This window comes from Ovis aries, chromosome 1, assembly GCF_016772045.2.
Source record: "Ovis aries strain OAR_USU_Benz2616 breed Rambouillet chromosome 1, ARS-UI_Ramb_v3.0, whole genome shotgun sequence".
NCBI classification, from domain to species: domain Eukaryota; kingdom Metazoa; phylum Chordata; class Mammalia; order Artiodactyla; family Bovidae; genus Ovis; species Ovis aries.
Genome location: NC_056054.1, coordinates 239,832,743 through 239,848,285, shown reverse-complemented (window position 1 = coordinate 239,848,285; position 15,543 = coordinate 239,832,743). Strand labels below are relative to the sequence as shown.

Genomic DNA, 15,543 nt, shown 5'->3' with positions numbered 1-15,543 from the left:
TGTACATAATTATTTTAAGTTGCTAATCTCTTAATTTCAAATGCATTTTAAAACTCCCTTATGATTACTATTTTTGAGATATTTTACATCTAATTGTTTTGTGTATTCCTTAACTGCTTCATAGATGATTTTACTACTTTGTCTTTTAACCTCCGTAACTAGCTTTGTATGAGGATGATTTTCTACTTTAACTGTACATTTGCCCTTTACTGGTGAGTTTTTTCTTTCCGTAATTTTGTTCCTAGTTGTGGACTTTCCTTTTTTGCTTAGAGAAGTTCCTTTAACAATTGTTGTAAACCTGGTTTTGTAGTGCTGAACTCTTTCATCTTTTGCTTGTCTGTAAAGCTTTTGATTTCTCCATCAAATCTTTAGGAGACTCTTGCTGGGTAGAGTATTCTTGGCTGTAGGTTGTTCTCTTTCATTACTTTAAATTTATCAAGCCACTCCCTTCTGGCCTGCAGAGTTTCTGCTGAAAAATCAACTGATATCCTTAAGGGAGTTCCTTTGTATGTTTATTTGCTGCTTTTTCCTTGCTGCATTAAATATTTACTCTTTAATTTTTGCCATTTTAATTACAATGTCTTAGCATGTTCCTCCCTGGATTCATCCTGTATCGAACTCAGTTGTTCCTCAATTTGGGTGACTGTTTCCCAGGTTAGTGAAGTTTTTAGCTATTACGTCTCAGGCTTTTTCTTTTCCTCTTCTCCTTCTGGGAGTACTATAATGCAAATATTAGTGAGCTTGGTGCTTTCCCAGAAGTCTCTTAAAGTGTCCTCATTTCTTTTTATTCATTTTTTCTTTTTCTTTTAATTATTTTTAATTAGAGGATAACTGCTTTACAATAGTATGCTGGTTTCTGCCATGGATCAACATGAACCAACCATAGGTATACATATGTCCCCTCCCTCTTGAATCTCCCTCCTACCCCACCCCCCCACCCCCCAGATTGTTACAGCACACCAGAATTGAGCTCCCTGTGTCATACAGCAACTCCTACTGGCTATGTAATTTTACATAAGGTAATATACATGTTTCAATGCTACTCTCTCAATTTGCCCCATCCTCTCCTCCTCGCACTGTGTCCACAAATCTGGTTTCTATGTCTGCGTCTTCACTGCTGTCCTGTAAATAAGTTCATTTTTTTTCCTTTTTCTGTTTAGTAGCAGTGATTTTTACAGAGCTGGAGGAATCATGCTCTCTGACTTCAAACTATACTATAAAGCTACAGTAATCAAAACAGTATGGCTGCAGCACATAGATCAATGGAACAGTACAGAGAGCTCAGAAATAAACCTACACACTTATCAATTACCTACAACAAAAAAGACAAGAATATACAATGGAAAACAGCCTCTTCAATAAGCGGTGATGGGAAATCTGGACAGCTACATGTAAAAAAATGAAAGTAGAATATTCACTAACACCACATATGAAAATAAACTCAAAATAGACTAAAGACCTAAAGGTAAAACCAGATACTATAAAACTCCTACAGGAAAACAGAACACTCTTTGATATGAATCACTGCAATATTTTTTGGATCCATCTCCTAAAGAAAATAAAAACAAAGATAAACAAACGGGACCTGATTAAACTTAAAAGCTTTTGCACAGCAAAGGAAACCATTGACAAAACAAATAAGCTAAATGGGAGGCCTACTAAATGGGAGGATATATTTGCAAATGATTTGACTAATAAGGGATTAATATCCAACATATAAAACCAGCTCATATAACTCAACATCAAAAACACAAACAACCCAATTAAAAAATGGGCAGAAGACCTGAACAGACATTGTTTCAAAGAGGAAATGTAGATGGCCAACACACACATGAAAATATACTGAACATCACTAACCATCAGGGAAATGCAAATCAAAACTACAATGAGGTATCAAATACCTCATACCTGTCAGAATGGCTATCATCTAAAAGAATGCAAATAATAAATGTTAGTGAAACTGTAGAGAAAAATGGAACCCTCATATACTATTAGTGGAAATAAAAATTGGTACAGCAACTGAAAAACAGTAAGGTAGTTTCTCAAAGAACCATATGACCCAGCAATTCTACACTTGGGTATATACAAAAAGATAAAAACACTTAACTCTAAAAAAACACACTCACCCCAAAGTTCACAACAGCGTTATTTATAACTGCCAAGATACAGAGCAACCTAAGTGTCCATCAATAGATGAATGGGAAAAAAAAAAAGATGTCACACACACACACACACACACACACAATGGAATATTACTCAGCCATTAAAAAAGAATGAAATTTGGGGAATTCACTGGTGGTCCAGTGGTTAGAACTGAGCACTTTCACTGCTAAGGCCCATGTTCAATCTCTGGTCTGGGAACTTAGATTTCACAAGCCATGTGGTACAGCCAAAAGAAAAAGTTAAAAACAAATAATGGCAGAAAGTGAAGAGGAACTAAAGAGCCTCTTGATAAAGGTGAAAGAGAAGAGTGAAAAAGTTGGCTTAAAAACTCAACAATCAAAAAACGAAGATCATGGTATCCGGTCCCATCACTTCATGGCAAAGATAGGGAAACAACAGAAATAGTGACAGACCATTTTCTTGGGCTCCAAAATCACTGCAGATGGTGACCGCAGCCACAAAATTAAAAGACTCCTGCTCCTTGGAAGAAAACCTATGAAAAACCTAGATAGGGTAGTAAAAAGACATTACTTTGCTGACAAAGGTCCATCTAGTCAAAGCTATGGTTTTTCCAGTAGTCACAGATGTCTGTGAGAGTTGGACCATGAAGAGGTCCAACACTGTGGTGTTGAAGAAGACTCTTGAGAGTCCCTTGGACAGGAAGGAGATCAAACTAGTTAATCCTAAAGGAAATTAACTCTGACTATTCATTGGAAGGACAGATGCTGAAGTTCCAATACTTTGGCCACTTGATGCGAAAAGCCGACTCATTGGAAAAGACCCTGATCCTGGGAAAGACTGAGGGCATGAGAAGAAGGGAACAACAGACGATGAGATGGTTGGATTGTATCACCAATTCAATGGACGTGAGTTTGAGCAAACTCCAGGAGATAGTGAAGGACAGGGAAGCCTGGCATCCTGTGGTCCATGGGGTCTCAAAGACACTGAGTGACTGAACAACAACAAAAATAAATAAAACAATATTATTTTCAAAAAGAAAAATAAAATTTTACTATTTGAAACAACATGACTGGACTTGAAGAGCATTATGCTAAATGAAATAAGTCAGACAGAGAAGACAAATATTGTATGGTATCACTTATAAGAATCATCTAACAAATACAACAAACTAGTGAATATAACAAAAAAGTAGACTCACAGATACAGAGAACTAGTGGTCACCAGTGGGGAGAAGGAATAGGGGAGGGGCAAAGGAGAGACAGGGGAGTAAGTACAAAACATTAGGTATGAGCTATAAGGATATAATGTACAACATGGGGAATATAGCCAATATTTTATAATAACTATAAGTGGAGTAGTACCTTTAAAAACTGTATACCTGTAACATATAATACTGTAAAGCAACCACACTTAAGTAAAAAATAAATTAAAAACATTTTAAATTATGTTTACATGTTTATGTTTCCACCTCATCAATAGACATAAGCCCCATGAAAATAGACTTGTCTGCTGCATCTTCTATGTAAAACAGAAGTTACTAAGGTACAGAGATAAAATAATTTGCTAGATCTCTTTAACCGCAGTCCAATCTCTTTCCATTTCAAATATTTAGACTCTTTAGCAGTGTCACTTTCTTACGAATTACAAATTATAAAGTAATAATAAATATCACTCACATTTTTAATTGAAAAACAAATTCTCATACCAATAATAAATATTTACAATTCTAATTAATCCAAATTAAATTAAGTTTTAAAACAGCCATAAATTGCTCTGTGCCTTTACTAGAAACAATATCTCTGCTACTCAGATGAGTAAGAGACCTCTGTCCATCATATTTTTGACCTAACTAAAACAAATAGAATAGGAAAATACAAGTACAATAAATTGTACTTTAAAAAATGAGACTATTTTTTCTCTACTTTTTTCTAGTAATATGATTTTATACTTTTGTCATTTAAAATTTTATTTGAGAAACAGAAAAAATAAACCAAACAAAGCAGATTTACTTACCCTTTTTCAACATTTTCTTTTTTGCTGCAGGGGTAGATGAAGTAAGTGCACATTCAAACTCTGCATCCTCTTGAACCTTAGAAGATCCTGCTGAAGTACAAACCACAGAATCATTAAGAAATTTGAAAACTAATTCTCTCCTGTACTTAAGTACAGATAACTTTCTAAGGATAGGAAACAATACCACTTACAAACTTTAAGAGTTTGTATTACTAAATAAATATAAAATTATTTCTAGTAACTAAAACTGCCTCTTTTGACACTAAGCATCTTTCTAGCTCAGAAAAGAAACAGTCATTCATGATAAACTGAAGCTTCTCCAAAGGAAGAAATATGAAAGTAGAAGCAGTCAAATGCAAAGTGATTCAGCTCCTAGGTGGAAGGAGAATATTTTCAATGAAACAGGTGTTTAACTTTTAATGAAGATGCTGCCAAATTTTCAGATCAGTCAAATGGTGATAAGTTATCTTCCAAATGCAACACAATTTCTTAGCCTAGGAATATGATACAACCAGATTAGGAGATAAAGTAAAGATGTTTTAAAGACAAAGGAAAAAGTAAAGATACTCAACATTTGTAAATTTGTATAATGCTAAATATAATAGCTGAGCTATATTGACAAAAAGGCAGTCTCACCCCACTTCTCTAACTACAATTTATACATATACAAAACAGGTTTTATTGAAGTCATTTCATAAGCAGTAGAAAGATTTTTGTTTTGTCTAAAGTCAGTTTAAATATTTTCTCTTAGACTTTAATTTGAAACTATTCTTTCAATTTGCTTCATTCATTTAACACCCTTGGTAAACTCCACAAATAGTTTAAATGTAAAAAGTAGTCAAATTTAAGATCTATTACTAAAGAATTCCAAGCTAGACAGATACAAATCAATGATTACTTTAATAATCTTTAAGTGTAGATAGGGGATATTGAGATGTACACACATACCTTTTACTCTGATTTTAGTCTCTGATTGTGTTCTTTTCAGTTTGCCTAAAAACAAAACCAAATATAATGTGGTCACACTAGGAAATTAAAATACAGGACACATTATCAAATCAAACTCATTTCATATTACCTTTCATTTTCTGTGGCAATTCACTTGGTTCAACTTCCTCTGAATCACTACTTTCAGTGTACTGTACAGCAGCAGGTTTTCTCCTAAAAGTAAGTATACACAATTTTTTTATCAACCCAAAATAAAATGGGATATAAAATCTGTTTAATAAATGTAATACAAATGCTTTTGTCTTACCCTGGTTTATTTTTTGAGAAAATTTCAAGAGAAAATAAATTTTATTTGACAAATAAAAGCCAAATTTGCTAAAAGCATTTTGCTTTCACAGCCAGATGCATTTAACTGTACATAATACAGTATTATGATTATTAAAATAAATTTGAGAAAGTAAACCTTCTAGAATAGTAATCTCTTCAACACTTTATTCAGTATTTGGTAATTCAATTAAAATACTTGTATAAAACTAGAACAAAAAAGAAGTGATTTTGATTATCAAAGAAAACCCTCCAATATAAAGTAAACAGCTAAGAGGCAAAAATGTAATTATTTCATAATAGAAACTTATATAAATTCCGTGTAGAAGTAGTACAGTACTATGTTTAAGTGCCTAGAAACAATGGACTGTGGAATGAGACTGCCTAGATTCAAATCTCCATTCCACCATTTATTTGCAATGTGACTTTTGGCAAATTACCTAATATTCTTCTACATTTCAGTTTCCTCACTTGGAAAATAGGAATAAAGATACAATTCAGTCTGTACAATAAAATGTGTTACCACATGTAAAGCCTCTAAAATAGTCCCGGCTATACAGTAAGTATATCTCTATGTTTTAATTAATAGTTTAATTAATAGTTTGTGTGTTGGTTGTTGTTTTTCCCATGTCATCATTATTTTCACACCCTTGAACCTAATCCTGTCCAGCTGATAGTACTCTGTTACCCAGACTCATGTTCAGTTCAGAGTTATATAAGATTTGAGATCTAGATAAAAGGGAAACTGATGAGTCCTGGTTTTATACTCAGTTCAGACAGGTATTAAAGACAGAACAATTAACAAAGCCCCAGATTTGAAATCTCTATTTCAAATAGAATAGCTAAGAGGGACTCAGATTTGGGGTCATACCTGCAGGTATTGATAGTGAACAAAAAAACACAAAAGCCAAGTATTTAGATCTACCTCAGAAATAAATAAAATTTGTAAACTTAACAATTCAAGTGGAAATCAGAGGGGCATTATGGGTTTTATTCAAATTCTCCTTCCAGTCTACATGAATATAATACTGTCCATAAACAACTTTATCATATTTTATTTCTGCTGCTGCTGCTAAGTCACTTCAGTCGTGTCTGACTCTGTGCGACCCCACAGACGGCAGCCCACTAGGCTCCTCTGTCCCTGGGATTCTCCAGGCAATAATACTGGAGTGGGTTGCCATTTCCTTCTCCAGTGCATGAAAGTGAAAACTGAAAGTGAAGTCACTCAGTCGTGCCCCACTCTCAGCGACCCAATGGACTGCAGCCTACCAGGCTCCTCCGTCCATGGGATTTTCCAGGCAGGAGTACTGGAGTGGCTTGCCATTGCCTTCTTCGTTTTTATTTCTACTAAAGGTGAATTGAGAAACAACTCAAATGAGCAAACAATGCTTTTGTCAAGTCGTCCAATAAATATATATCAGTTCTCAACTCCTTAAATTCACAAAGAAAACTCTTCTTAAGTCTCAATGAAAACAAAAAACCCAAGAGTGAGATCTCAGTTCCTATGTGAAAGAAACAGGAAAATGATAGAAAGATAGTGATTATTAAAAATTAGCGATTACTTCTTTTATATATTAATGTTACTTTTTAACCTACAAAATGAGAACAGTCTACCTCCCTAAGTCACAATGATTTTAGCAGTTTCAAATTAAAGAATGTATTTGAAAGAACTATGTTGTGGAGATAATGGTCATATCTTTCTTGCATACGTAAGAAAATAGAGAAAGAGTTTAAACATATTACATAAAATCAAACCATAATAGAGTTTACCTTTTGGGGCGGGAGCTAGAGAATTCTGATTTGGGATATTTATTCTTTCCCTTGACATCTGAAATACTGGGTTCTCCACTACATCTAGATTCTTTCATTTCAAAGAAAAGGATAAAGAGTATTAGTAAACTATCTCAGACAAGAAGCATCTTTCTTAAAACGTTGGTTTTCTAACTCAATAGCTAGTTTCCTAATCTAGTATTTTCTCACAAAAGTAATTTCAACTTTTTTGTAACCTGGTTGTTTCCCCTGTAGTCATCCAGTCAGTCCCCACACTGACTGCATTTCCTGCTATACCAAGGCAGCTGAGAGCTGCTGCAGAAAAAAATGAACAATAAACAAGTGGTATAATAAATGTACACTTCCCAATCTCAGTTGTCAACCTTGTATCACTTAGCAACTCTTCTACCTATCACAGTGCCTCCCTACCCACTCACCTTGAACAGCTATACTATCATACACTGGATCCTCCGCCCAGATTTTAAACTCCTTTTACTCTCAGCAGATGACCTACTTCACTTTATAAAGAAAATCAGGTGTCATCTTCTATAAATTAACCAATTTTCCTTTTTTTAAATTTTTTAATTCTTTCAAATATTATATTTTTCCTCAGCATTATTTCCTTTCCTTCTCATGCTAACTCATCTACCTATTTCCTTGATCACATTTCCTCCCAAAGGCCAACAAATTATTCTTTCCATTACATGCAAAATTTTTTCCTAAACCCTGCCCCCACCTCGAAGCCCTCAATTCTGCCTCTCTCTCCATCTATTTTGCCCGTCTCAAACATAGCAAAATCAGTAACAGAACACAGATGTTATTTCTATTTCTTCATCTACTAGTCTTATTTTAAAATATCTTCAGTCTTGCTCTACTCTAACCAATCTTCAGAAATTAATTTTACGAAAGTCACTAACTGCTAAATGCAACCATATAACTGCATCCCTTTTCATTTCTCCTCTAATTTGGCTCTAACCTATCTAAATCTGCTGCTATTCAAGCCTACCTATTCATATTCAGTTATTTCTTTACATTATAAATACCACAAACTATTCTGAGGTCCCAGAGCAAGATACTCTGTTTTGTTTTGTTTTTACCTGCCCTTTCCTGGGGCTTTTTTTCTCAACCAAAAATGTTCTTCCTCAGATTCTTTAATGTGCTACCACCCAATTTCATCATGGCCTCCTTCATGAAATTTTTCTTGACTACCAGTTTTCATGAGATTCTTTAGAAAAAAATAATCTGAAATTTTTGTACAGTACTAAAGCCAGAGGTGGAATTACATCATTAAATCGGAAAAATCTATGAGGTCATGTTCAAAATGAAGGTTTACCTTTGATTAGTCCAGCTGCCTTTTCACTGGTATTGTTTCCTCCAAGTTCCATAGATTCATCACAAACATTACATTCCTAGATGAAAAGGCATATTTCTTACATAGTACTGCTGTCAGTTTTAAATAAACTTAAAAATATATCCTATTTTATACTGCTTTACTTTATACAATAAAGACTACTTAAATGGCTACCCTATTCTGGAGCAATGCAAGGAGGTACATTAAGAGGAAAAATGTACAAATTGAAAAAAAATTTCAACAGGTATCTAAAAAAAGAAAACTAGTCTGTCTCGACCTTTTCAAAAGAAATACAAAAAAGCAAACTTCAATTATAAATGGCATATTACTGTGAGAAACAGTTATGAATGAGATTTACTTCAAAATTAAAAGGAATTCTAACACTAGAAACTTTCAAACCTAGAGTCCCTTCTCAATAGATAACAGATCTATAATGAAGCTAAGCTGCCATTGACATCCTTTTTTTCTCTGTAATTCTTAGAGTGGGTAGATCCAATAGTCAGGTATCAGAGTGCCTGCTCCCCTGCTCTATCAGGGATTTTCCTGCCAATTCTTTGTTCTTTTCCCTTCCTGTTGGTTTCAAAAATGCATCTATGTGAGCACAAGAACTTCTATAAAAGCAAACTTTTATACTTCTCTGTGAAAACATTTTCAACTGAGTCTACTAGGGCAGGGTTCCTAGACTTAATTCTAGACTTGATTCTGTATGAAGGAATGACAAGTAAAATTGGGTTTAATTAAATTAATTCTTTCAGTTTAAAAAGAAAGGTAGGTATATTGTGAAAGGAAGATCATTATTTTGAACCTCAGAGTGGGTTCAAAACCTCAGAGTGGGTTCAAGATTGGATAGCAGGAGTACAATGTAATTTTTACCTAGAATTAAGGCCAATAAAAGATTTTATTTTATTTTTTAAAAGATAATTTTAAACATTTTAAAAAATCCCACTAGAGTCTACATTTCTCTAAAAATGTGGTTAAAAAGAAAATCTATCCCCTTTCAACAGTATGAGTCTAAATAAATTAAAAATCCAAGATATACCATATTTAGAAATATGTGACTAGAAATTAGATAATTAATTTTTAAAAGCATTAGCTCCAAGAAGCAGATGTTAAAAATGCCTTCAGTCAAGACATCTTACCCAGTCTTCCTCAGTAATCAGCATAATCACTCATATTAAACAGCATGGAGAAATAATTTAAAATTTTATCTACAAAACAAAGGATGTCCTTTACATTATTCTTTTCACATTCAATGACTTGGCTCAGCAAACCTTTTCTTCATGAAGGTCAAAAAGAATGTACATATAAAGCCTAAACTATCAAATACTATGCTCCCATCTCATGGAATTTAATTTTTACTCTGTAAGTTTGCAATATCCAAATCTATTTAACATAATGAAATTTCTATTGCAGTAAATGCCTGGCTGGAAATCACATTTTCAGTCTCAATTTCAACTAATGTAGCAAACAAAATATCATAAAGCCTTTCTACTACATAACACGTTAAATGCATGGCTGATCTTAAGGGGAAAAAAGAATGCCTTACTGTTAAACAGGTAATTAACAATGAATTTCTACATAGTCTTAGGAACTATTTTTCAGTTTTAATAACTAAAATGTAGGGGGGAAAAAAAGGTAAAAAACACTGGAATATTCAGGGTAGGGGACTGAATCTTACACTTTAATACCATAGTTAAACTTCCAATAAAAGTACAAAGAAGGAAATGCAACTAAGCTTGGAAATTAAGAAAATGGAAAATAATAAACAGCAGTAGGAAACCGATATGCAGCATCTTTGAAAATGAAGAAATCAGAAGAACAGTAGCAGAGAAAAGTCCAAAAGAAAAAAATATTTTGCATATACCTTGTACTTAAATTATTTCCCATTATAAGTTCTTTGGACTTTCAGTTGAGAATGAACAACAACCATTTCATTCTAATAGCACTTATTTGCCTTATAAAACTAATTCTTTATTAATTCTTCGGTTTGGTTCACTCAGTCATGTCCGACTCTTTGTGACCCCATAAACCACAGCACACCAGGCCTTCCTGTCCATCACCAACTACCAGAGTTTACCCAAACTCATGTCCATTGAGTTGGTGATGCCATCCAACCATGTCATCCTCTGTTGTCCCCTTCTCCTCCTGCCCTCAATCTTTCCCAGCCTCAGGGTCTTTTCCAATGAGTCAGCTCTTTGCATCAGGTGGCCAAAGTACTGGAGTTTCGGCTTCAACATCAGTCCTTCCAATGAACACCCAGGACTGATCTCCTTTAGTAAGGACGGGTTGGATCTTCTTGCAGTCCAAGGGACTCTCAAGGGTCTTCTCCAACATCACAGTTCAAAAGCATCAATTCTTCTGCACTCAGCTCTCTTTATAGTCCAACTCTCATATCTATACATGACTACTGGAAAAACCACAGCCTTGACTAGATGGAACTTTGTTGACAAAGTAATGCTCTGCTTTTTAATATGCTATCTAGGTTGACCATAATTTTCTTTCCAAAGAGTTAAGCGTCTTTTAATTTCATGGCTGCATTCACCATCTGCAGTGATTTTGGAGCCAAAGAAAATAAAGTCAGCCACTGTTTCCACTGTTTCCCCATCGATCTGCCATGAAGTGATGGGACTGGATGCCATGATCTTGGTTTTCTGAATGTTGAGCTTTAAGCCAACTTTTTCACTCTCCTCTTTCACTTTCATCAAGAGGCTCTTTAGTTCTTCTTCACTTTCTGCCAAAAGGGTGGTGTCATCTGCATATCTGAGGCTATTGATATTTCTCTCGGCAATCTTGATTCCAGCTTGTGCTTCATCCAGCCCAGTGTTTCTCATGACGTACTCTGCATAGAAGTTAAATAAGCAGGGTGACAATATACAGACTTGATGTACTCCTTTTCCTATTTGGAACCAGTCTGTTGATCCATGTCCAGTTCTAACTTGCTTCCTGACCTGCATACAGGTTTCTCAAGAGGCAGGTCAGGTGGTCAGGTATTCCCAGATCTTTCAGAATTTTCCAGTTTATTGTGATCCACACAGTCAAAGGCTTTGGCATAGTCAATACAGCAGAAATAGATGTTTTTCTGGAACTCTCTTGCTTTTTCCATGATCCAGCAGATGTTGGCAATTCGATCTCTGGTTCCTCTGCCTTTTCTAAAACCAGCTTGAACACCTGGAAGTTCACGGTTCACGTATTGCTGAAGCCTGGCTTGCAGAATTTTGAGCATTACTTGTGAGATGAGTGCAACTGTGCAGCAGTTTGAGCATTCTTTGGCACTGCCTTTCTTTGGGATTGGAATGAAAACTGACCTTTTCCAGTCCTGTGGCCACTGCTGAGTTTTCCAAATTTGCTGGCATATTGAGTGCAGCACTTTCACAGCATCATCTTTCAAGATCTGAAATAGCTAAACTGGAATTCCATCACCTCCACTAGCTTTGTTTGTAGTGATGCTTCCTAAAGCCCACTTGACTTCACATTCGAGGATGTCTGGCTCTAGGTCAGTGATCACACCATTGTGATTATCTGGGTCATGAAGATCTTTTTGGTACAGTTCTTGCCACCTCTTCTTAACACCTTCTGCTTCTGTTAGGTCCAGACCATTTCTGCTCTTTATGGAGCCCATTTTTGCATGAAATGTTCCCTTGGTATCTCTAATTTTCTTGAAGTGATCTCGAGTCCTTCCCATTCTATTGTTTTCCTCTATTTCTTTGCATTGATTGCAGAGGAAGGCTTTCTTATCTCTCCTTGCTATTCTTTGGAACTCTGCATTCAAATGGGTATATCTTTCCTTTTTTCCTTTGCTTTTCGCTTCTCTTCGTTTCACAGCTATGTGTAAGGCCTCCTCAGACAGCCATTTTGCTTTTTTGCATTTCTTTTCCATGGGGATGGTCTTGCTCCCTATCTCCTATACAATGTCACGAACCTCCATCCATAGTTCATCAGGCACTCTATCAGACCTACTCCCTTAAATCTATTTCTCACTTGCACTGTACAATCATACGGGATTTGATTTAGGTCATATCTGAATGGTCTAGTGGTCTTCCCCACTGTCTTCAATTTCAGTCTGAATTTGGCAATAAAAAGTTCATGATCTGAGCCACAGTCAGCTCCTGGTCTTGTTTTTGTTGACTGTATAGAGCTTCTCCATCTTTGGCTGCAAAGAATAGAATCAATCTGATATTGGTGTCAACCATCTGGTGATGTCCATGTGAAGAGTCTTCTCTTGTGTTGTTGGAAGAGGGTGTTTGCTATGACCAGTGCATCCTCTTGGCAGAATCTATTAGCCTTTGCCCTGCTTCATTCTGTACTCCAAGGCCAAATTTGCCTGTTACTCCAGGTGTTTCTTGACTTCCTACTTTTGCATTCCAGTCCCCTATAATGAAAAGGACATCTTTGGAGGGTTAGTTCTAAAAGGTCTTGTAGGTCTTCATAGAACTGTTCAGCTTCAGCTTTTTCAGTGTTACTGGTCTGGGTACAGACTTGGATTACTGTGATATTGAATGGTTTGCCTTGGAAACGACAGAGATTATTCTGTCGTTTTTGAGACTGCATCCCAGTACTGCATTTCGGACTCTTCTGTTGACTCTGATGGCTACTGCATTTCTTCTAAGGGATTCCTGCCCGCAGTAGTAGATATAATGGTCATCTGAGTTAAATTCACCCATTCCAGTCGATTTTAGTTCGCTGATTCCTAGAATGTCAACGTTCACTCTTGCCATCTCCTGTTTGACCACTTCCAATTTGCCTTGATTCATGGACCTAACATTCCAGGTTCCTATGCAATATTGCTCTTTACAGCATTGGACCTTGCTTCTATCACCAGTCACATCTTCAGCTGGGTATTGTTTTTTGCTTTGGCTCCATCCCTTCATTCTTTCTGGAGTTATTTCTCCACTGATCTCCAGTAGCATACTGGGCACCTACCGTCCTGGGGAGTTCATCTTTCAGTGTCCTATCTTTTTGGCTTTTCATACTGTTCATGGGGTTCTCAAGGCAAGAATACTGAAGTGGTTCTGAATATAAATATATTATATGTATATTTACGATATATAAAAACATACATAAGTTAAGTATCAAGAATAGTCACCCATACACTCATCAATAAGACAGAATTATCACTATTAACATTTTGGCACATACAGTACGTGTGACTATACTTAAGACATATACAAATATGTATTTACAAATGAAGATTCAAATTCTACAGAAGATGTACCTGGCCTCATTTTTTTAACTTAAAAAGATCATGAAAGTATTCTTCAAAAATGGGATTTTATAGTTTGACAATAAGTTAATTATCATCTTATTAAAAGGTATTGCTTTTCTGCCTTTAAAATAATGCTGGGGTAATAAAGCTGTATTTTTCTCATTGGAATAAATATATTTCTGACAACTTCTTCAGACAATTTTTTTAAACGGCATTATTGAGTCAAAGATTATAAATGCTTTTAATGCTTCTGATACATATTACCAAACTGACTTCAAAATGTAGTATCAACTTTTACTCTCATCAGCAATATACAAGGCCATTCATCATACCTCTAAAAACTGGGTATTATCAACTGTTTGCCAATAATTTTTTAATGACAAAATAAGTTTTACAATAAACCAGAGAGCTTAGGAAAAGAACACTAATACTTTACCTTCTTCAGTTGATTTTTCTTAATTCTTTCAACAGGAAGAGACTTGCCATCATGGAAGTTGGTAAGAATCACTGCAATGGCTGTCAGAGTTTTGCCCTATAAAATGTTTTACAAAGAAAAACGATCAGATTCTGAAACCCAGAATACCAGGTAACATTTCAAAACCAATTTTTCAAATAAAGTAAAAAAAAACATCAAATAGCATTTAGGGCCACAGAAGTGTCCTGATTATTATGCTAAATAATATATATATTAATGAAGTTATTTCACTGATTATATTAGGAAATTTCTTACCATTCTGTATTACTGGGAGTTATTATGTAATTTACTCTAAAATACTATAAGCATCTTTGAGAAATGTTATTTTATTGAACAACTGCCATTTAAAATTTCACATTTAACCCTGAACTAATAACTTTATCATGAAACCACAACTATTTGCTTGCCATATAATTCAAAGCTAACTTAAAATGATTAGTAATTCCAGTATGAACATGAGTCATTATTTTATTAAACTTAATTTCAAAACTTAAAGGCTATTCCTTATCAATACAGCATAAAGGACGAGATACTTCTTTTGTATTTTTTAAAAGCAGAAATATAAAAATTTTCATTATTTTCCACTATTTAGCTGAATTTATAGTGAGCAACACAGAAATAAATCTCTTTCAAGTTGGAAGCAGTGTAAAGCAGCCGTTTTCAAAGTCTGGTCCACAGCTCCTAGAAGTTCCCCCTAGGGCCCTTTTAAGAGTGTGTACAGTCAAAAATATTTTGGTATTACTCAAACTTTGTGTTGGATATTTGTAGTAATTCCACAAAATTGCAATGGTGGGCAAAGCTGCTGCTGCTGCCTTAGCATGAAACAAAGCAGTTGGCACTGTACTATACCAGGAGTCATCGTATTTCTAACTAACACATACAGTAAAAAGAAAAAAAAATGTTTACTTTAAGAATACTCTTGATAAAGCAGTACATATTCATTTTACCAAATCTCACCTCTTTTAAGTATGGATCTTTTATTGTAATAAGATGGGAAGAACACAAAATACTTCTTTTGCATACCAAAACATGAACATTATCTAGAGAAAAATCACTTGAGACTGAACTGCAGCTCAACTAACTACCACACATTATCATTTTCAAGTATCACCATTTTAACTTGAAAGAATGACTGACAGCTAGTTATTTATGATTGAGCAGCAGACATTTTCTTGAAAAATGAATAAAGTGAGCCTATGAACAAAGTGAGCCCATCAATTCCAAAGGAAAAAACTGACAATGTTTGTGGTTAATGATAAAATTTGAGCTTTTAAGCAAAATTTATATTAGAAAACTTGTATCAACACCATAAGCACAGAAGCTTCCCAAATGTAA

At 34.9% G+C, this 15,543-nt stretch overlaps 1 protein-coding gene across 2 annotated transcripts in view; it reads right to left on the bottom strand.

The window, feature by feature from the left end:
• The window catches only part of HLTF (helicase like transcription factor), a 59,736-nt gene that overhangs the window by 25,966 nt on the left and 18,227 nt on the right, over positions 1-15,543 (bottom strand). Inside the window, exons 8-13 of one of the 2 annotated variants that reach the window (XM_012101702.5) lie at positions 14,170-14,265; positions 8,513-8,588; positions 7,180-7,270; positions 5,216-5,298; positions 5,086-5,130; positions 4,138-4,227 (exon numbers count right to left, since the gene is read on the bottom strand). In XM_012101702.5, coding sequence (XP_011957092.1) covers positions 4,138-4,227; positions 5,086-5,130; positions 5,216-5,298; positions 7,180-7,270; positions 8,513-8,588; positions 14,170-14,265 — 481 coding nt within the window. The remainder of the gene's footprint in view (positions 1-4,137; positions 4,228-5,085; positions 5,131-5,215; positions 5,299-7,179; positions 7,271-8,512; positions 8,589-14,169; positions 14,266-15,543) is intronic. The other variant, XM_012101705.5, reaches the window with a different exon arrangement.